We start from the raw sequence: 22,834 nt of genomic DNA, 5'->3' as shown, positions 1-22,834 counted from the left end.
TCAGGGAGGTTTATAACCTGGTCCTTATTACTGCAGGGTCAGAGGAGCTTTGTGTGTGTGTGTGTGTGTGTGTGTGTGTGTGTGTGTGTGTGTGTGTGTGTGTGTGTGTGTGTGTGTGTGTGTGTGTGTGTGTGTGTGTGTGTGTGTGTGTGTGTGTGTGTGTGTGTGTGTGTGTGTGTGTGTGTGTGTGTGTGTGTGTGTGTGTGTGTGTGTGTGTGTGTGTGTGTGTGTGTGGTGGGATTGGAAGATAAGGACTTCTTCTGGATTTCATCTGTTGTCCATTTCAAAAAGGACTATTTAGGATTAGGTTAAGACACGTAAATTCACTGGTATAATAATACAAATTGGGAGGTATTAGATCTTTTACCATTCTCTGATATTTATTATGTTATGTGTAGCCCCCCCCCCCACAATGTCCACCACCTTCCACCCTGTGGAAATGTGTGGGCTTGTTTGATAATACAAATTAATTGAATTATGCCTTATTTACCTAGCCATATTTGACTCTGTGTTTGACCTCAACTCTGTTAACCATTAACTTTGTATAGATAACTGTTAATACTTTGACCTTAAGTCCTAAACATTATTTTTCTTAGCTCCTGGACAGAACTGTCTGAACGTTGGGTCAATAACTGGTGCTTGCATGAATGTGTGTGTCTGCCCTTGCCTGCATGTTTGTGTGAGGCCAAATACATTTGTTATCTCCCTGGCCTTTGACGTCTGTTTATTTAATTACTTGTTTATTCTGTCCATTTCCCATCAAGAAAATCACAGAAGCGAATTTTGAGTATTGGGGTATTTAAAAATTCTGTAATGAAAATGCTTTTTCTTTTCTCAGTACCTTTTTATTGTATAGATGATGTTCTATAAGTATTAATTAGAAAGTCCACAATTATTTCAACTTGCCTCCTCTCCAACTCATATACAGTGTTAACCACATTAACCCTGGCATCTCTATTTTGGGCATGTCATTATCTATTTTCAGGCATTTGGTAAAATAGCTCTGATTACTCTGAGATTGCATCGGCTAGCTTTAAAAAAAAAGTGAACATAATTTTTTCATGTTTTTTTTGTTGTCTTTTTTTAAGTAGGGCTTAACGGAACACTTCACCCATTTTCAAACTTATCTTTGTATAATTGGACCACTCACTCACAGCCACTCTACATCTCGTTGGTGGGCTATGGACAGTTCAGAAACCTGATTATTCGATGGGAATTCCAAGCTAATGGGAACTACAGCCTTTTTCTTTCTGTAAAGTTAGCATGCTGAAATAAAAGCCATTGTTCTTGCATTCATAAAAAAAATAGAAAAAACGTTTGGAATCGATCTTGTTTGAAATGACCAAATATGCCTACCGATGATGTCACCAGAGGCATGTTTCTGGATTGTCCAAAAGCCCTCCTCTGAGACACAGATTAAATAGACACAAATGGTGCCATCTTATATAATGAGCATTAGTGAGGACCAATTATGTGAAGATAAATTGAAAATGGATGAAGTGATTGTTTAAGTGGTTAATTGAATAGAAAACGGAAACAAGAACCTAATGAATTCTCTCTCTTCTACCATCTTTGTTGCTATTCCTTCTCACTCTCTCTCCCTCTCTCTCTCTGGCCTCCATGCCTAGCATTGTAATGATGACGTCTTTAACTGCCAGTCTGATATGAACATCATGGGGGCGTGGAAGAGGGGATACACTGGTAAAGACGTAGTGGTGACCATATTGGACGATGGCATCGAGAGAAACCACCCAGACCTCATTCAGAACTACGTGAGTGTGTATGTATGCACGTGTGCGGCATGAGTTTGTGTGGGTGGGTGTAGGCTGCATGTATTTTACTGTGCGTTTATATGTGTGCATGTACAACTACTGGGGAGACTATATGGAAGCATTTGGTTGCTTGATGTGTGTTATTATGTTTGCACCTGGGCCTAGGAGTTCAAAAATGTTTAATCCCTATCGGATCAGTTTTTGAAATCCTATATTTTGTGATCCAGGATGAGACAATCCAGCCAAATCTTGTCTTGATATCTCAAAGCAATTCATGATTGGATCACCCAGACAATTCAAGATGACCAGATCCTGAATATCAGGGCTTTAATCTTTCCCATCTCCATATAGTGGATATGAAGAACAACATATGGAACACACACACATAGCTGTTGTGCCAGAGTTGGCTATATAGCCAGTTTGCATCTGTGGTCCCTGGTGTCATGATTTTGGAACGTTTTCTGGTTGTATTAATAGGAGTGTTTACTATTTAGAGTGTACAATATCACTATTTTCTTTTGGCAAAAGAGACAGACATGAGATTACCAGTGGGCGGTCCTAATATTCCAACCTGGAATTCTTAATGAGCTGTTTTGTCCTAGGACAGAATTGTAGCTTTTTAACACATACATTTTTTTAAAAATAAATAATGACATAGGGAAAATAGACCTGTGACATCGAATCTGTAATGATGAATTTTATTTTCCAAATCCACAACACTTGCATAAAATCATAATGGATAAAAAAAAAGGACTAAAATATGCTTTGCTGTATTTGCATACCATTGTGTGGTTGTGCATTGGGAGATATTAATGTCCACAATTACAATTACTTTTTAATGATCACAAACTCATTTTTGAAAAACTCATACTTGATTGAATACACTTTTCTGCGATGTGAAAAGAAATGTGGGGGGATAAATGAAGATTTTATCAACCATAAAGGCTACAAATAATTATTTATTTAAATGTAAAAACGTTAACATCTTGTTTGTATTTAAACATTTATATAATAGTATATTTTGCTCTGGTAATACACTATAAATCCACCCATCTAGTGGCATCAGATCAAGGTAAAAACTTGTTTTGTTGTTTTTACAGCATGGCAGAATGGCATGCTGATGTGAAACGTGGTGGTGGCTTACTGACCGACTTTGCGAGCTATGTGATGTTTCAGACTTGGGTGTTGGGTGGGGCCTAAGAGCCTCAAGGCTAGGGGATGAGGGAGAGAGAGGCTGCTTGACATGGATGTAGTTGGCTACCTTGTCATGCCAAGGTTACACTGGCATAGCTCTGTAGACTATTTGTGTTTCTTGACAAGTAAAGTTTTTTTTTTACAAAGTTGTTCAGGGTTAAGTAAGACATGAAGTGGAGGAGACTTAGTACCATAATAGAGCATAGAGGACAAGAGGGAGCAACCATAAGGCTTCATTATACAGTACTAATGCAGTGAAACAGTCGCGGGAGGTCCATCCATGCTCTGCAGGCAATTTCTACGCGTCAGAGCTTAGTGCAGCGGACACGTAGAAAGCATGGACAGCTCCGCCCCCCTGCCCGTCTCTCCCTCCGGAGTATATTTGAGCCTTAAAGCAACAAAATCCCATCTGAGACATGAAAAAGAATTGTGATAACATGAATGTACAGAAAATAATAATAATTGTCACAAGATAGAGGACAACCAGGTCAGTAGATCTCTTCTCACAATGGTCTCTTGCCATGGGACAAGTCCTTCAGTTGTCTGGAAGAAGGTTATTAGTATTGAGTGTATTGTATTAAGTGCATTGAGTGCAGCCCATTGCTCGTCTACAGACACATTGTAGTATTCAGTAATCGCAACCAAAATACTCGGACATGACGGTACAATAACAACAATAATAATAATGTAGTAAATGTTTTTGTTGTCGGGGTATTTTTGTCACTGTACATTTAAATATATGTAATTCGTTCTCTGCATTTACCCATCCTAACTATTAGGAGCAGCGGGTGCTATTATTATAGGTGTTTTTTGCAATTTCTTGCGACAGGTTGTGTTTGTGCAGGGTCACTAGTGAGGGATTTCAGAAGGGTTTGTACCTCCTGAAGGTTTGCTCATGAGACTAGTACCTCTCCTTACCAAACGTCTTTTCAAAACAATCGTTCTTCTGACCAATCACAGTAGTCAAACTACTTTGGCTAGTCGGAACATCTCAGAGGCGCAGAACGACCCTCCAGAAGTTCTGAATGACGTCAGTTTGTGGTTATTTTTCTCTGCCGACCGAAGGAAGTTGGGCTGGAGTATGCTGTGCACATTACTTACTATCCTTCAATCAATATGACTTCATCAATATGTCAGAGATCCACATAGGTCGCCATGCTGTTCAATGGGATTTTGTCCCAGTCTTGTTTTGAACTACCCATTTGATCCAGATTAAAGCCTGGTTTTGATTTCCTGATTAGTACAGATATCAAAGTGATCCGAGTGCGGTTCTTTGGTTTTGAACTACCCAAAATCTAAATCTGATCCTGGATAAGGATTAAAGGTTTTGAGCTCCTGGTCCTGAGATTATATATATATTTTTATCTGTCACTATTTTTTTTCTTGCATAAACTCAGTCATATAAAATGACACTTAATGTTATGAATAGCACCCATATAAAAAAAGAGAGAAAGACATGTGTGTATTTGAGATTAATCGTCAATACAGTCACATGCACACTGTGTGTTTTTGTGGTTGTTGATAGAATTGAGACGTATGAGTGCCATTATTGTGCACAAAAGTGGTGGGTTCCTCACTGCCGGGTATTTCAGGCATGTCTCTCCTTGTAAGATTACCTTTCTGTGCTCCGGCCTCCAGCCATGGTCACCTCTTTGGTGTTATTACATGCCAGGTCTCATGGTCTTTCTTTTAGACAGATTGGCACTCACAGGATGAAACACAAGACTTCAGTGGTTTGAAAAGTAGTCTTCAAGGTCAGGCAAACAGGTCCAACTATCTTGAACTTGAAATTCAGTCTGAATACTGCTCTCAGACCAAGGTGATAATAGTTTTTTCATTAGTTTTTATTTTTAATACATTTACTCTTTGACTCTTTGTTTTCCATTTGTTTAAGTTTTTAAAGTGGGTTTGGTAGTTTAGTTTTTGAAACGATTTAGTTTTTTTTAATTACTTATAGCGTTAGTTTTTTATTGTAATATGGGGTATTTGTCAGGGGCGAGATTCAAAAAGGTCAGAAAACACATTGTGTACTAAAATACTGCAAATACATTTAACCATTTAAAGTAATGCTGTGTAACTTTTTTAATTAAATAAGTTTTTTTTTGACAACTATTAAACACTTTTATTTGCGAGTGTCTTTCCCCACATATGACATGGGTACCAGAAATGTACTGTATTGTATTTATATATTTGAATATTAATACATACCGTTTCTGATAACTTGTTGCATTCCAAAACAGGATTCCTTTTTCAGGGGTACTTCTTTATAGACAAACGCTATAATGACAACAGAAGCTAGATTTCATATCCACCCAAAATACTAGGCTTATGTATGAAATACATTGACAAAGACTAAAACTAAGGCTCTCTTTGAAAGCCTTGTTAAATTTCAGTTAACACATCTTCACATCTAGTTTTCGTTACTTTGTTAGTTTTAGTTAACAATGATAACCTTATCTCAGACTAGACAGATACTTTTGAGAAGTAGCTATCTGATTATTTCGAATGCTCAAGGAAATATTTGAAAAGGGTACAAAGCACCTGGATTGTGACATTATGAAAACAATATTGCACAAACAATGATGGTAAACTTAAAGTAATCCACATACAATTATTCAAATGACAGTAAATAAGTTAATAACATCCATCCAACTTCATAGTGTGTGGATGTAGGTGGCAAGTAAATGAAAGGGCAAAATGTGTTGCCAAACCAAGATAATTAATTGGATTGCATTGCTGATTGCAGTTTAATCATTATAGTCATTATCCTGTCATTTGCATTTCCATTTAACTTAATTAAATGCTGCAAAAAGATTGTTTTGAATTGGGGTGTGATTCTGTCAGATCCGTTGAAGCAAATAAAACACTGAACAAGTTGTGTTGAGCTCATGGCCGCAATTCAGGTTGTCTGAAATCAAAGGCAAGGGCAAAATGGATTGGCAAATGTTAATCAGGAAATGGCCAGATATCAGAAGGTAGCCTACCTCAGGATAGAAGTGAAATGCTTAACTGCGTATTTTGCACATATCAAACAACAGAATGTTTATTTCCCTATCAGCCCACCTGTACCTGGTACCATCATCTCTCATTATAAGCTGCGCATCGAGTTGAGGAACAACTGGTCATCTAATTTAATCTAAATGTGTTTCCTTCGCAATCTATTGCATTTTGTTTTATAGAATAAAAAGATGATCTACCTCAAGCGAAAGTAAAAGGTTTAGGTGAATTAAGGGATTTAATTTGACTTTTCCCGCTTCCATTAAATGCCATTCCAAATGCACATGTGAAAGGCTTGATTTAAACATGGCAGTTGATTACATTTTGAAGATGATCTTTCCCATCCATGTGTGTGCATGCATTTGTATATGAGTGTTGCTTTACATATTTATTCGTTGCGTGTGCTTGTGTATGCACATGCTGAGGTATTTGTTTATATGGAGGCCAAATAGTTGAAGCTCATTCTGTGCTTGAGGCTGCAGGTAAGCCCATCAGTCAAACGAGTAGATCAAAGGATTTACACCCTGCTTTTAATGCCTTGATTTGTTTATGCCCTGGGCATACAATAAATACACCAAATTGGGTTAGCACTGATTGCATTCGATTCCACAGAACTGACGTGATGCTTTATTAGGTTTGGGAAGCTCCTTGCATTTGTTAAGATGTCACATTCCCTCTCTCATACACACTCACAAGTAAATTGTTTGGCTACTAAACGGGTATGGTGTACAAAGGTGATTTATATTCTTGACTTTGAACTCACTGACTAAAATACTTTTCTACGGAATTGTACTACAGTCGTTTTTTTTTAACATTATCCCGTTCACATTTACTGCATGCTTATAGGTTGTTTTATACTTTAATACAAGTATCGGACAACATAAATGACACACTCAAATGAAAATGGTGTTGACATGCACATTGCCACAGCCAATTGTATTACGAGTATAAAACCGCCTTTATAAGGTGACTACTAACCCTACTGACCCTACTCCTCTGTGTCTCCTTAAGGATCCACAAGCCAGCTTTGACGTTAATGGCAATGATATGGACCCCATGCCTCGCTATGATGCAAACAATGAGAACAAGTAAGACACCAGTGCGCTAACCCAGGATTACATCATAATCATGTATGTGTAAAAATGAAGATGAGTGCAGCTGCAGGTATACTGCATCTTTGTGAGGACCAGCTTTGCGTGCGTGCGTGCATGCGCACATGAGTGTGTCTGTCTTCCTGATAAATATCTATCCTAAATGGGGTTGAGTATGTTTGGCTGTTGACTTTGTTGTGGTCTGCGATTAAATATATGAGTCTGTTTAAAGGTGACTCGTGGGTGGGTTGTGGTTTCTTGTGGTGTATGTGTGTGCGTAACTGAGAGCGTGTGTGTCACCACACTACTACCCTGCCTAGGAACCTAACATCCTGTGCCAATTTGGCCAAGTGCTGTGTGTGTGTGTGCGTGTGTGTGTGTGTGTCTGTGTGTGTGTGTTTTGGCTGCTGTGTATGTGTTTGGCTGCTGTGGCCCAAATGCCTTGGCAAGGGCTCAGACCCAGCTGGTAATGTATTGTCTTAAAGAGACATGAGGCTTACACATACAGCTCAGTGACAGGATCACCCTCGAAGGCTGAATTCATACTCCACCACAATATTATTTGTCAAAAGAAAAGGAACACTGTTTGTTTGTTCGGTCTTTAATGCCACATTCTCTGTGTGGTAAATGTCTGAGGTCTGAGCACTCATGCAGGATATATGAACTAGTGATCACTTTTCGTCTAATTACTAGAAAAGAATATGGGTGTAGTTCAAGAATAGCCCACCACAGCACTCATGGGCCTTCCCTGCTGAAGAGCTGAATGGATATGATTAGTAGATGTGAATTAGCCCATCGCTAAAATCAATAGACAGTCTGTTTACTGGTGAGAGGCAACCAAGTTGGAAAATGCACAGCGTATTATGAAAATAACACAAGTAAGACGCGCGAACGCTGGAAGCGAACGCAGCTCGAAAATATTGTGTATTTACGGACTTGTAATCCGTGTTATTTCACTGTGATGGGGAGAGAACATTGTGTGTGTGTGTGTGTGGTGTTGCATTTAAATCAGAGCATTGTCTAAATTCCTGCACTCTGGCGCCCTCTACATAGGTAGTGCATGCACACAGACAGACACACAGACAGACAGACAGACACACACACAACCTGAGCAGGGTTACATAGTAAGCTCCACTTGGTCGGAGGCGCGGCTTCGCCGCGCCTCCTTCCGCGCCTCCTTCCGCGTTCGCAATGATGAACCCTGGATACATCTATATTTGGATTTTATGTTTTATTTCTCTACAATTTCAGTCCAATCACCCATCACAGCCCATGTTAATGTGAGGTGTAAAGAGGGCCTTCTTCTTTTGTTTTGGGTTGTTGTAACAGTCACTCAAAACCTTCCCCCTTGCATAGCTTCTTAGACTGCCATGAAGTGATCACGTCTGTGCCACACACAGCATCAGATATTTTGTCCCCATGGAAGTGCAACCGAGGTAACTGCATGCATGTGTGCACGTGTGTGCAGGTTAAGACACAAATAGACCCTGGGTAGCACTGGCAGTTGGCAGAAATTCTAAATAGATGCATAAACAAAGACTATAAACAGCAAAGATTGCCACAGTTTATGGAAGTTGAGCTGTGGAATTGAGTGAGAGAAGACTATTGTGGTGGTCTAAGAAACATCATCAGTGATCATTGATTGCTAATTAGCTCTTAAAGTATCACTGAATGCTCTTACCGCTTAAGTAGGTTGGAGGGGCTTATTGTCGGTGTCAGCCGAGAACGCAGGAGTCTATCCCCATTGTAATGCGCTAGACCGCTGGGAGATGGATTGCGGTGGTGGAGCGCCACACCTACCATCAGCTCCCAATAGTTACCGCACAATTTGCCGTACCCAAGCCGTGCTACTCATATGCTGAGTTGCCCGGGATTGAACTCATGACCTTGTGGTCAAAAGACAAGAGCTGAATCGACTGAGCTACCCTTACATGAAGACTCCAAAGACTTTTTATTAGAAATGTCCCACATGCACAGTCAGAAATGAGAGAGTGATGATTACCTTCAGTTGTAATGCCAGGCCCAGCTGTACAGAAAGTCCAATGGAAAAGGTGATTGTGACCCAGCACAGAGTTTTTGGCATGTCTGTATCATTTTGTTATCAAGTGTTAATGGCCTTAGGATAATTGTAATATTATTTTCTAGAACATAATATGCTTTTTTTATATCTTCTTGGAAAAGTATAGTATATGAGTGGGTGTGTAGTGTGTACCTAGTTTTTTTATGCTGGGGCTATACTGTATGTGTTAGAAGTATAGTTTTTGAAATGAAGACCAACTAATTAGTGGTGGTGACAGTCAGTTCCCTATGGGCCAGTATCAGTATTAGAGTCGCAGGTCTTCCTCAAGTGCTGTAAAGTCACTGAAAAGCCTAACTAGAACCCAAGACATGGGCAGGTCTTATGGCCTTTACAGGTAGGAGGAACTTTTCACATAGACTATGTATCGTGTATGGATACCGTTTGATACCCATCAAGTGTGGACAAGACATGCCAATAAGATTAACTTTAGCTTGAAACTAGTGGAATCACTCTAAAGTGCTCTGCGAGTGCTTCCCTGGCCCCCATCTCTCTGTCACTCCCCTGGGGGCTTTGATAGCTAGATGCTGGGTTTCCATGGCAGCGGTCAGAGCAGTTTCCGGGGGGTGTTGTGGTGCAGATGTTCCCAGCAGGAGGTGTGTGTCTGGTGCAGAGCCAGCGAGCAGTGTTTTGGAGGAGACAGCGGACGCAAAACACACTCATGTTTGTTGACGCTGGTTGCTGACCTGGACCGATTGTCACCACTGCAGTTACTGGTGGAATGTTACCCTGGTGTGTGTGTGTGTGTGTGTGTGTGTGTGAGAGAGAGAGAGAGTGTGCATGTTAAGGCATCTTAGGAGCGTGGGCATAAGAAATGTGTAATGGACATTAGAAATATTTGACTGTGTGTGCGCACGTGTGCATATGCGCGCGTACGCTTAAGGCTTGTGTAATGTGTTTACGGTCACTGGAATGATGAAATAACAGTCTATATATTACTGCACATTAATGCGTGGGAAGGGACATTATAAAAGCCTGACTAAACAACACGAATGTCCTTAGTAGGTCCACGAGGCAGAGAGGAGGAATTGCGGAAAATATTTGTAATACTGGACTGTACCGTTTTTTTGTTTAGGAATTCCACTAGAGGAATGTACACATTTATCTGTGTAGATGTATGTTTACTTGAAAGGATCCCTGGCTTCCACTTCAAAAGCTTTTTATATTCGGATTGTGTGTGTACAAGCATACTTGTGTGTACATTTACTAGTACATTTACTTTAGCATTAGTTTAGCATGCCACTGACATTTTTTTACTCACACATGGCTTGTGGTGTATGTGTTAGATGTGTAATATATTGTCCATTCTTGTTCTTTCCTCAGACATGGGACACGGTGTGCAGGTGAAGTTGCTGCAGCGGCGAACAACTCCCATTGCATTGTGGGGATCGCATATAATGCCAGGATAGGAGGTGAGTTGCTTCTCTGATGCCTAATCAATATTAACCATTTTGTTAATATTTCTTTGTATTTCAAGTGATTTTACCTTCTTTTTTTTACATGACATTGAGGAAGATGTAGTTCACATCGAAACGTTGGTCACCCTTTCTAGCCCTTCAAAAAAGAAAAAGGCTTAAATATCCGTGCTGCTCCAGTGTCCTTGGATTTGAACTTTTTGTATGATTTTCACTGCTGATACATGTTGGCATGATGTACTGCAGTATGTTGGTATCATTATCTATGCCAGGCCGGGAGGCAGAGATGATGTTTTTGCACCTATTTGTATGTGTTTGCGCCCGTGTGTCTGTCTGTCTGTGCGCAGCTAATCTCGGAAACCGCTTAACCGATCAGCATTCGACTTTTCGTTCACACATTGAACTATATGCAACACAGAGCCAAAAGTAATTTCACAAGCATCACAAATGCTAGAAATGTCAGTGTTTGTTACATACAACATGATTACATACAACATGATTTATTTTGGTATAAAGGATCTTGGGAGTCATGTGATAAACGTCAAACAGAGTTTTGATATTTAACTCTAAGGGGCCTCTTTCTTACAAAAATGTACTTATCATGAACACATCATCCAATCAACCCCAAATTGGAATTACATCTTGAAGGCATGTATAGAGCGCACCTTCAAAGCACTTTTACTTCTACACATTGGGGGTGTCACAAATGCGTCCTGAATGGCTATGCAACCTAGCCTGGCGGAGTTTTGCTCTCTGCGGAGTGCCCCTATTTAGTTAATGCATGAATCCCAACAAGATGTTCATTAAATAATGTGATTATCATAGAGCCTGAGAATCTTCATTGATAAAAAGTACTACTCAATTTGCAATTTCAATTAAAACTGTCATGAAACAGTTTAATCAATGGTGTCCGTTTGTACTGTGAACAAATTCAACGGACTACCTGCATCTAAGCAGAGATAAATATACTCCCTCTCTCTACATGGTATAAGTTATATTATTAAAGGCTGATTCTGAGTTACATGTTCGCTCTTGCCTTATGCAGTCATGGTCATTTTTCATTTACGTTAGATATTGGATGTGGTTGTTTTGATGACCCCTAGGTGTGCGTATGCTGGATGGAGATGTGACAGACATGGTGGAGGCCAAGTCTCTGAGTCTGCAGCCACGGCACATAGACATCTACAGCGCCAGCTGGGGACCAGATGATGATGGAAAGACCGTGGATGGGCCAGCTTCACTGGCCAGACAGGCTTTTGAGAATGGGATCCGCTCGGTAGGTGACAGACAGGCTTGCAAGTGCGCACACACACACACACACACACACACACACACACACACACACACACACACACACACACACACACACACACACACACACACACACATCTAGCTTCTTGTACTGTTAGTCATTCCCTATAACATCACCATCACCACTATATTAATGCTTAATTGCTTAACCTTAACCTACAGTAATTGTAACGAATACAAGAATGCTCGCCCCAAAACATGCTCGCCTCGGGTCAAATCTGGCGAACTTGGAACGGTCGCCACCAGGTGTTCCTAAACGTAACCTCAGTAAAACTGCCTAAACTGCCTAAACCTAGCCTTAATCCTAAACTTAACCTCGGTAAAAGTATGCCTAACCCTAAACTTATTCCTAACCTTAACCTCAGTAAAACGAATACAAGAACTGCTGGGGGTGAGCGGTCCGTGAAAAAAATGGGGGTGAGTGTGTTTTGGGGGGAGCGTTACGGTTACCACAAAAGTCCTTACCCAAAGTATTTTTTTCTGCCTAAATGTGCACATGGGAATAGAAAGAAATGGACACAGAAACCAGCTTACTTGCTCACGTGCAGACACATGATATGAATCATAAAAGAGGTGCACCCCCCAACAGACAACACACACACGCATGTCCTGCACAAACCCACTCTCTCTCACTGGAAATGCATGTGTTCAAGCCTACATGACAGTGTTTCAGTCTTCTCCAGTTATCTCTGCCTGTGAAGCACCTCCAGCCATCATTTAGATCAGAGTCCCTGATCTATTTGCATATTCATGACATCCTTTACAGTTTCCTCTGTGCATTTGCATAACATCTAACTAGGTGACCTGCACGGAGCAGAGATGCTATGATGGAGGTTAAGAGGAGGGGAGACACACTCTCCCACACGCACACTTTCGTTCCATCAGATTGGCTGGCTGACATGTTTACAAGTTCAGCAGGTGTATACACTGCAAAAGTGTCAATTTAACTCTGTGTGTAAAAATGATGGAGAGAGGGGAAGCCAGACGTGAGGGACCTCAGAGCTGTCATGCCGTTTTAAAAAAGGCTACAAAAGGTCTCGACTCACTGGCTGACAGACCATGTAGCAGGTTGAAAAAAAGGTTCTGCATCTGACAGAAGGCGATGGGGACGAGACTGGCTGGTGGTGAATGGGTCGTATTTCTACTTTATGTGCAGTGCATGTTTGTCTTTGTGCGATTGTGTGCTGTGCTTGCGTGTGTATGTGGACTATGTGCTCAGCTGGAGTCCCCGTCGGCCTCATGACAGACGTGGCTTTTTAAGACGGCAAGGCAAGGGTGATATGTGTCACAGCCTTGAGAGGTGAGCAAGTATGTGAGCGCTCATGTACGTGAGCGGAGATAGCGAACAAGTTGGAGAAGTGTGTGTGTGTGTGTGTGTGTGTGTGTGACAGTCCGGAGAGACACTTTAATGGAGAGAACTGAGCTGTGTGTGCAGTACCATTGACAGTTGTCCATCACTTCATATTTTGGGTGTTTCCTCACAGAATTAAAGATAACTCACTGTTACATCAGAAGTTTACACCGGTATTCGAGTGGGCGAAATTATTTTGTGCAAGCTTTCCCACAAATCGCATTAGAAATACCAAATGTCAAATCAGATATCAAATGTACGTAACATTACAAGTGTGTAATAAAGACGGACTTCCTCAGTCTTTTGTGCAAATAAAAGAGATCAAATAGCAGATATCAAATATGCATGATAATGTATGGGAATGTATCTACATTCATATGTACATAAACTAAAGTGAGATGTCAAGGCATTCTGGATCAGTTAGGCGTCTCCCACTCTGGGTGGTGCAGTGGTAAAGTGCCTACCCACCACAGTGGAGATGGGCTCATTGTATGGTCACTGACAATCTGTACCTTTTTTAACCCATTAAGACCTGAGGCGATTCTTAAAAATGTTTTATAAATCCTAACAGTTAAAAAAAAAAAAAAAAAAAAAATACAAGCTCATAGCACTCCGCGCTATGACCTTGTATATCTGCTATTTTTGAATAGCCAAAGAGCTCTAAAGTGACACAGATGTGTTCCAGGTCTCAATGGGTTAAAAGACTGACTACTACTCAGTACAATCCAGAGTGTTAATGTAGCCCTGAGAGTGTAAAAGTGGCCCCTCAGGGATAATTTTTTTTACACTTACAGACTTAAAATTCTCTTCAGGGATCGACATTATAAATGGCCTGGAATTACTATTGAAACCCTCTGGCCCAGCAGAATGCACCTTCTACGTATTTGCCTGCGCAGACCAGTGAAACATTTTAGAAAACATTAACGCTTAATTTCACATTATTTTCCTGTGGTAGTGGTGTTTTGAAAAATGACATTAATTACCACTACGATATAGCATTTTGTGAGCCCAATGTCCTAGTTGGATGAAATGCAAGACAGAGCTGTCGGCTGTCTGCTCCCATTGGAGCGCAACTGCAAGCTGCACCAGTTGCCCCCCGTTAGAAGTGTGTGTTCACTAGGCCTACATTGCACAGAGAGGTGTTTCTTTCATCATATCTTCTTGGTGGTAAAATGTTTTTGTTTTTTGGCCACAAAGAACCAGCTGTAGTTAATGAATTTAATGAAGCTTTTTCTCAGGTCTGCTGCCAACATATGCGGAAGTGAAGTGGAAACAAGATGCAGATTAAATACAAATTTGCTTACTGTATACTTTCTGTGTCATTTCCTGTCAGGGGAGGAAGGGGCGTGGCTCCATCTTTGTGTGGGCATCAGGCAATGGTGGGCGCAGCAGGGACCACTGCTCATGTGACGGCTACACCAACTCTATCTACACCATCTCTATCTCCAGCACAGCTGAGAGTGGACGCAAACCCTGGTACCTGGAGGAGTGCTCCTCCACGCTGACTACTACCTACAGCAGCGGAGAGAATTACGACCGAAAGATTGTAAGGATGGCTCTGTGTGTGGTTGAGTGTTATATTATTGAGTATGACTAACTTCTAAAGGCTTGTACTCAAAGGGCCTGAGTACCTGAGTAACTAGTTCAAATTGCAAATGCTTTACATTTTAGGCACTTTAACACATTAACTGCCAAGACCGTAGTCCTACGGGCCGTTAAATCCAACTGTTAAGCGCCGAGACCGTAGCCCTACGGGCTGCGGTCTTTTCGCGCATGCGCGGTCCGGGTGCACTTTCGGATTTTTTTTGATCCACTTCCGTTTCCGGTTTGATGACAGGAAATAGAATTATTTGGGATCCGGTTTTCACGATCACGCCCGCTCCCATTCTACAGACGAAACTGAAACTCAATTCTCTTCCTGTAGTTTTTTCTCCTCGCATTTCACTGTTTAACGTAATCCGCTCTAACTCAAACATGGATGCCCCGTTTGACACGTGGTTTTCACTGGGAGATACAGGGAGATCTCGCGGATGTAAACAGACTGTGTAGCGCTCAATCTTAAGGATTTTAACAAGATCTATGGCGACATGAAAAAAACAAAAAAACAACAAAAACACCTTGGCACTGGTGAGTACATTATGAGATTAGCCCTTGGCAGTGGATGTGTTAATGTACAGTAAAAAATATTCACTCTTCAGGCAGACTTTTGAAATGTTCCTGTTGGTTGCAGTGCAGAGATGGAACTTTGATCCTTGATCACCATTACATTTTTGTCTACGCCACTGTTGAACCTAGATTGTACAACCACAATTAAAACTGTGTGTGTGTGTGTGTGTGTGCGCGAGCCCTGGTGTGACCTTATACATCTATCTCTCATGATCAACAGGGATGGACAGTGACAGTTTGCCACTGTGTGCTAGCTTGTCTGGAGATCGCTTGCTACATTCCTCACACTAATGCAACACTCACACATTTTTGATCCTTGGTGTTGAGAGGTTAGATTCTATCTGCTCTTCACCTCACATGCGCGCACACACACAGACAGACCATTGTAGCAGTGCCTAGTACACTTACAGTAGATCTTAACTTACATTTCTGACATCCATTGTGACAAAAGTTCAGTAAATAGGAATGATTCCGACAGGGGATGCAGAGGTGTTAACACTAGTGTTTCTCAAATGGGGGTACATGTGCCCCTAGGGGTATGCGGATGTACTATAGGGAGTATGTGAGAGAAAGAAGTCGGTGACACCCAGGAGTCACTAATCGCAACCTTTTTTGTAGTGTTATATTCTTCAAAACATGGGTTCATCATTCATTCATGGTTTGCTTAACTTTCCTGGGTTGATAATCTCAATTTAAACCTTATTAAACCCAAACTGGGCATTCTGGAATGTGCATGGTACATCATTCTGTCAATGTGTTCCATACAGATTCCATCGGTTGGAAGAATTTCCATACCTATGGGTTTTGACTTGCAAGGTTCTACTGTCTTCACTCATGTACACATGAGGTCAATCGATGTAATCTACCTGAGTTCCTCTATCCTGTCTACAGTACCTTCTGTACTGCTGGAACAAAAAATTGTGCTAAACCGTATCAAACTATGTGTGTGTGTATGTGTGGCTTCAGATAATCCTTCAAGCCCTTTGGTTAGGGAAAGGTCCTTTGATGGGGGCTCAGACTGGGAGTTAGCCAAGCTTTTCTTGGCAAACCAACCGACTGACTAGCTGACTGACTGAGGTCCATACAGTCGGAATGAATATACCGCGTTTTAACAACAAACTTCACCATCTAGTATTACTTCCATCGCATGTCCTTATTTGCTCTTTGGTCATTGGATTAGTTTCTTATAGAAAACCATAGTTATTTGTGAGTGTCAGTGTATGGCAGGGTTATTTGTGAGTGTATATTTGTATGTCTGTGTTATCACAAGCAGGGCAATGTGTCAAAGCTGGAATGTGAGTTTCAGGTGTGTCTAAATCTCCTCCTGATCCTCAAGACTTAACGCTCTCTTTCACCTCCCCATTTTCTCTCCTCCTGTTCCTACTCTGCCAACCTCATTACTCCCTCATCCTATCTTTCCCTGATCTATCTCTCTATTGCTCTCCATCTCCTATCTCTTTACTCCTCTCTCTCTCCAGATCACAACAGACCTGAGACATCGGTGTACAGACAGTCACACGGGCACTTCGGCCTCAGCTCCCATGGCTGCCGCCATCATTGCACTCGCCCTGGAGGCAAAGTAAGATCCGCATATCTTTATACCTTTGACCCGATCATCTCCTTACCTTTGGTTACCTTCCACCTCTCTGGTCCTTTCCCCTGCTGGCTCTCTAAGGGGGGAGCACACAGTGTTCTTTTCTCTGCATTTTATTGTCAAATCAGTGCCAAAGAGGCACTCCAATCCCAGCAACTAAGAAATGCAACCTATTGATTCTAACAACAATTAGAATTGCAGTCAAGATGAAGTAAAAGAAAAATGTAATAAAGAGGCATTTGTCTTGGTGAGATCAGTACGCCCTTTTTATGGATTTTGTTCGTTGCGTACTCTTACACAGTAAAACAGGGAGTCATTTGTAGAGTGAGCGGACAGCACACAATTTTCTTCTGCAGATCAATATATAAGTGTTCCTGCCTTCATTGGGGCAATATAAGAAATGATATGATTTACTTGCTGGTAGAACATGGAGCAGCTGATGGTGCTAACTTTTTTTTAATGATAGTGTAAATCCTACTTGAAGCATCTTTATGGTTCCTTGATATTATATTATTTTCCTTCTTTTTTTTTTTGCATCATGCCAATTCCCCCTTATGTATACGGTGCTACCCTCCCTGTCACTGCTAACCCTCAGTGTTGGTCTGGAGAAGGTGTAGAAAACTGCATGTCTCCTCCGATACACATGAAATCGCCAGACGCTTCTTTTCACCTGACAGTGAGAACCTTCACCAGGAGGGTGCAGCGCATGCAGAGAAACTATAGGTTACTGGACGTAACCCCGGTTTTATGATAATATGAGCGAGATGTCTCGCCTATGGGAGAGCGCCCTCTGGCGTGATCACAGAAGCATTACCTTATAAACTCCAGACAAACCTTTGGCTGGATTCTGACCTCCCTCTGACTGGAGGGCCCGCCCTACATCCTATATAAGTCAGGGGAGAGTCATTTTCCGTAATTCAAGATAACATTTTTCTTCTCGTTCGTAAACAAGAAGGGTGTCTTTCGAGACATCTCGCTCATATTATCATAAAACCGGGGTTACGTCCAGTAACCTATAGTTTTATTTCAAATATTCACTCGATGTCTCGCCTATGGGAGATATAGTAAACTCCCTGATTGTTATCTCGAAGTCCAGAATAACCAGCCTAGGGGCCTGACCCCCGTCTGGAGGCTACACTATGGACCGTATGCGCCACAGGGGCTGCAGTTACGTCCAAACTGTAGAACCTGGCAAATGTCAAGGCCTAAGCCCAACATGCCACACTGCAGACATCCCAAATGGAGACCCCCCCGAAGAGGGCCCATGATGTCGCTATTTCCCTTGTAGAATGTGCCCACAGTCCCACTGGGGCAGCATCCCACCACTGGAATAGGCTAACTGAATAGCCTCTACAATCCAGTGGGAAAGTGTCTGTTATGCAATGGGCTTGCCCACCATCCGTGGAGCCCATGACACAAATAGCTGATCTGACTTTCTCAAAGCCCTAGATCTGCCAATACATTTCCAAAGCCCGAACCGGACAAAGGCAATGTAACCTTTCATCCTCCTATGAGGCGAAAAGAGGCGGGTGAAACGCATTCAAGGTCACAAGGACACTTGGTACCAAGGGGTTCTTTGGCACATACCCAGGTCTGGGTCTGACAACCACCCTTGTAGCCCCTTCCTTGACTGTGTACACTCCTCGTGTACTGACAGTGCATGAAGATTACTGATCTCTCCAGTAGTCACTGAAGCCATCAGTAACGCAGTCTTGACTGACAGTTGTTCTGTCAATTTGACTCAGAGGCTCGAAAAGTGACCGAGATAAGGAGTCCAACACCAGGCTCAAATCCCAGGGTGACACCGGGGACTTTGACTCGGGAAGAGACGTCCGGTCCCTTCCATGAACCGGCAAATCAGGCGGTGCTGACCCACCGTCTCGGCCTCAAGCAAATACGGCAGGCTGAGATAGCCGCCAAGTAGACTTTTATTGTGGAAAAGGCTCTGCCCTTATCCATTAAATCCTGTAGAAAAGGACTTAATGGACATGGGCTTAGAACGGCACAGTGCGAGACTTCTCGCACCTTATCTCAAAACCGTTCTGGGGTAACCCCTCAGTACTCAGATTCATCCCCTCATGGGCTGAGCCCAGAGAGTCAGATGTTCTGGTCAGGGACAAAATATCTCGCCCCCTGCTAGCGTTAGCATGTTTCCGCGTAACGGAAGCAGCCACACGCGGTCGTACAGGAGAGGTTCGACTGACACCCAGTGACCCCATTCTGGGGCCACCAGTATCACCATCAGCCCCTGGTCCCTCACTCTCACGAGCGTGGGACCTAACAGGGACAGCGGAGGAAAGCATAAAAAGAGTTCTGAGCCATTCGTGCACTAGTGCATTTCGACCCAGAGGCACTGCACCCTCCACTGGGAAGAACAACGGACATCCCGTGTCTTCCAGTGAAGCAAAAAGATCCATCTGGGGGCGATCAAACGATCCCAGATCTGTCCTGGTATCTCCGGGTGCAGAGACCATTCGTCTGAGAGGAATCACAGATTCCTCCAGCGTTGTTACACATTCCTCTGTGACCAACACACGACAGCAACTGCCCAATCGTCTTAGCGATACGGCTAAGGCCATCATACCTGACATTTCCATGCACATTTTGAAGGAGACCCTCCGGCCCGTGTAAAATTGTGCTAGGCAGGACAAAAAGGACTGATCCTTTTCGGTGGCGGGCTGGCTCTGAACGATTGCGAGTTCAGAGTCCTGTCTATGAAATTCGCCGTCTGTGCAGGCACCAACACGCAGTTGACCCTGAAAACCCGATTTCAGTAGGTGAGACACCACTTTCTGAGTATGCTGCCTTGCTGCCGATTCTTGAGTCGGCTTGTAGCAGCTCATCGTCTATGTAAGACGCTATGCGAGTGCCTTCTCTTCTCAGAGGGCCAATCGCAACCTGCGTGAATTCGGCGACTACTCTGGGGCTGAGGACGTTACAAACGGTAGCACTGTGTATTCGTAATTTCAACCTCAGAACCCTAACCGCAGAGATTTCTGTGTGGTGGGTAAAAGGAGCATGAAAATAGGCGTCTTTTAGGTCTATCAATGTGACCCAGTCTCTCTGGCGCACCATGCGGAGGAGAGACGGATTTGATAACATCCTGAATTTGAACACCTTTAGATACTGATTGAGGGCTCTTATGTCCAGTATCGGACGCAGCCCCCCCCCCTTCTTTTTGACCAGGAAATAGCACGAGTAGAGCCCGCTGTTCGCTTGGTCTCTGGGTATTTCTTGTACAGTTCTTTTTCCCAACAGGGAGAATTGTCTTCCTGTAGAAAGTCGCCCGCCAGTCCCCTGCTTAAGAGAAAATAACTTTCACTAGCATGGGGAGGTCTCGAGGCGAACTGTAGTATATATCCCCTGGATATAGAGTGCAGCTATATAGTGGTTGAACAGAGTCGACCGTGAGCCGTTCCCTTGGGGACAGGGCGTAATCGTCCTCTCCCCATGGCGAGCATTCGCCCCGCTACCATGAAGTGTCCGTGAGACCTCTGTGGTAGCGAGCTCGTGTCCCTTATGTTCTGGTTTTGTCCTGTTTCATTTCTTTTTGCCGTGCCCCTGAAAATCAGGCTGTAACGGTTTGAAATTTTATTAGAGAAACAGGTAGAGAGGGTTCAATTTCTAATAACCACTCCGATGTCTTGCCAAAGGAGACATCTTGGTCATAGCATCAGCGAACCGGGGTTACAGTCGTAACCCATGTTTACATTCACACAACATTATCCACATAATGTATAGTGTGTAAAGTCATTCTCCCTTCCATCGGGTGGTGGAGCGTGTTCACCCCGCCCCGCCCGGTCACCAGAACTCTAGGACCACCAGAGAGAGAGGGGGAGGCGGTGTCCACCGTCTCCTCCTGACATAGTCCCAGCCATGTCCCTCTCCTTTCTTTATTTCGCTCTTGTAGAGTAGCTGCCCGAGGCCTGCCTCTGGCTGGCTAGGGTGCCCCCCCTGGCCTGTAGGTTGCAAGCAGGAGCGCCTGCCGTTTAGGCGACGCGTGCTTCGCAATGGAGTTGGGCTCTCGTGTCAGAGCCGTGGCTTCTGACGTGAGGTGTGTGGCAACCCCTTCTTCCACGGGTAGCGGGAAGAGTAGGGCTCAGCCCAGGACACGTCAACTGTTGTCCCAGTGCTGGTTGCCAACGGGAGTAGGCATTAAACCGTTCTCCCATACTGGCTGCGGCTGTGGCCATAGGCTACGCCGCTGGTAACTCGAGGTCGAGTATGAGTCGTGGGGAGAGGCTCGTTTTACTGGCCAATCGCCTGCTCAATGACCTGGTTATAGGGGACATATTCTGTACCCTGGAGTAGTTGGGCCTCGTCCGTGTCCTCTTCCTAACTTGGTGTAGAAGGGACGCCTCGCGGGGTTTGGGGGGGTTCGTCCCCCTCCGCCCCGGTGGACGTGGACTCCTCTATGGCCGGGTCAAACATTTGGAAATGTATGGCCCGTTTTCTGACGAACCTAGGTTCAGTCAGTCCGCATGCTATGCGGAACGGACCTTCCTCACACGGCCCTCGGGCTGCGTGGGTCGGTCCCAGGCAAATAACACATGAGTTGTGTCCGTCGTGACACGACATTCTATTCCCGCAGACCCCGCACTCTTTCGAGGGACAGGGGTCCCTTCGTTGCTGGGCTGCAGCGGTCATTGTTCACAACACGCGTGGAGCCTGTTTGTGGCAAGGTCTGTAAAACAGGGGAGTCGTGTATGGGAGAAAAAACTTGCTAAGCTTTTATTGTCCCAGAGAAACAACACGATGTCGGTGTTAGCGTGTAGCTAACTGTAGCCTGCCCAGCTGGTAGTTTATGATGCTAGCTGGTGGCTTGCAGAGCTGTCCCAAAGAAAAACACTAAGAGCGGAAGACGCTGGTGTGTTTGCTCGGTTTTAGCTCGTGGCTAAGAGGCCACCTTAGAGAGAAAAACACGATGTGGAGCAGTGATGCTGTCGTGTTTTACTCGGTGATAGCACGCAGTGTGCAAAACGTGTTGCTAGTGGGAGCTCTAAGCTTACCGATGGCAACGTGCTAAGCAAGCTGGTAGCATATTATGCTAGTTGGTGGCGTGCAGGGCTGTCTCTGAAAGAACACAGTAGGAGCGGACGACGCTGGTGTGTTTGCCCGGTGTTTAGCTCGGGGCTAAAAACCACCTCGGAGAGAAAACACGATGTGAAGCAGGTTATGCTGTCGTGTTTACTCTGTGTCAGCACGCAGTGTGTAACGTGTTGCTAGTGGGAGCTTGTTAAGCTCACCGATGGCAACACACTAAGCTAGCTGGTAGCGTATTATGCTAGTTGGTGGCGTGCAGGGCTGTCCCAGAGAAAAAACACACTAAGAGTGTAAACACTGGTGTGTTTGTTCAGTGTCTTAGCTCTTGGCTAAGAATCACCTCGGAGAAAACCACGATGTAAAGCAGAGATGCTGCCGTGTTTGCTGTAGCCTGCCAAACGTGTTGTTAGTGGGAGTTTATTAAACTCACCGGTGACAACATGCTAAAAACTAGCTGGTATCCTATGATGCCAGTTGGTGGCGTGCAGCGCTGACCCGGAGAAAGCACACTAAGAGCGGACGACGCTGGTGTGTTTACTCGGTGTTAGCTCGTGGGTAAGAAGTCACCCTGGAGAAAAACACGATCTTAAGATGTCGTGTTTACTCTGTGTTAGCATGATAGCCTGCAAGCAGTGTCGCTAGTGGGAGCTTGTTAAGCTCCCGGTGACGACGCGCTACGCTAGCTGGTAGTATATGATGCTAGTCGGTGGCGTCTCGCACTCTTTCTGCGGGACCGGGGCTCTGTTGGACCCGGTCCGGCTCTTCGGAGCTGCGGAGGCCATGTTCACGTTAAGCGTTTTAAGCTTGAAGAACGGAACAGGGA

The 22,834-nt window shown here is 43.6% G+C and overlaps 1 protein-coding gene across 2 annotated transcripts in view; it reads left to right on the top strand.

Moving 5' to 3' along the window:
• Positions 1-22,834, top strand: part of pcsk5b (proprotein convertase subtilisin/kexin type 5b) — a 76,727-nt gene that overhangs the window by 22,730 nt on the left and 31,163 nt on the right. For both annotated transcript variants that reach the window (XM_080434055.1, XM_080434054.1), the window contains exons 4-9: positions 1,629-1,772; positions 6,975-7,051; positions 10,455-10,543; positions 11,650-11,822; positions 14,542-14,754; positions 16,853-16,953. In XM_080434055.1, the coding sequence (XP_080290181.1) occupies positions 1,629-1,772; positions 6,975-7,051; positions 10,455-10,543; positions 11,650-11,822; positions 14,542-14,754; positions 16,853-16,953 (797 nt within the window). The remainder of the gene's footprint in view (positions 1-1,628; positions 1,773-6,974; positions 7,052-10,454; positions 10,544-11,649; positions 11,823-14,541; positions 14,755-16,852; positions 16,954-22,834) is intronic.

Source organism: Gymnoscopelus braueri (assembly GCF_963280865.1).
Source record: "Gymnoscopelus braueri genome assembly, chromosome: 7".
Lineage (NCBI taxonomy): Eukaryota > Metazoa > Chordata > Actinopteri > Myctophiformes > Myctophidae > Gymnoscopelus > Gymnoscopelus braueri.
Note: the sequence above shows the minus strand (reverse complement) of the source record. Positions and strands in the feature narration are given on the sequence as shown.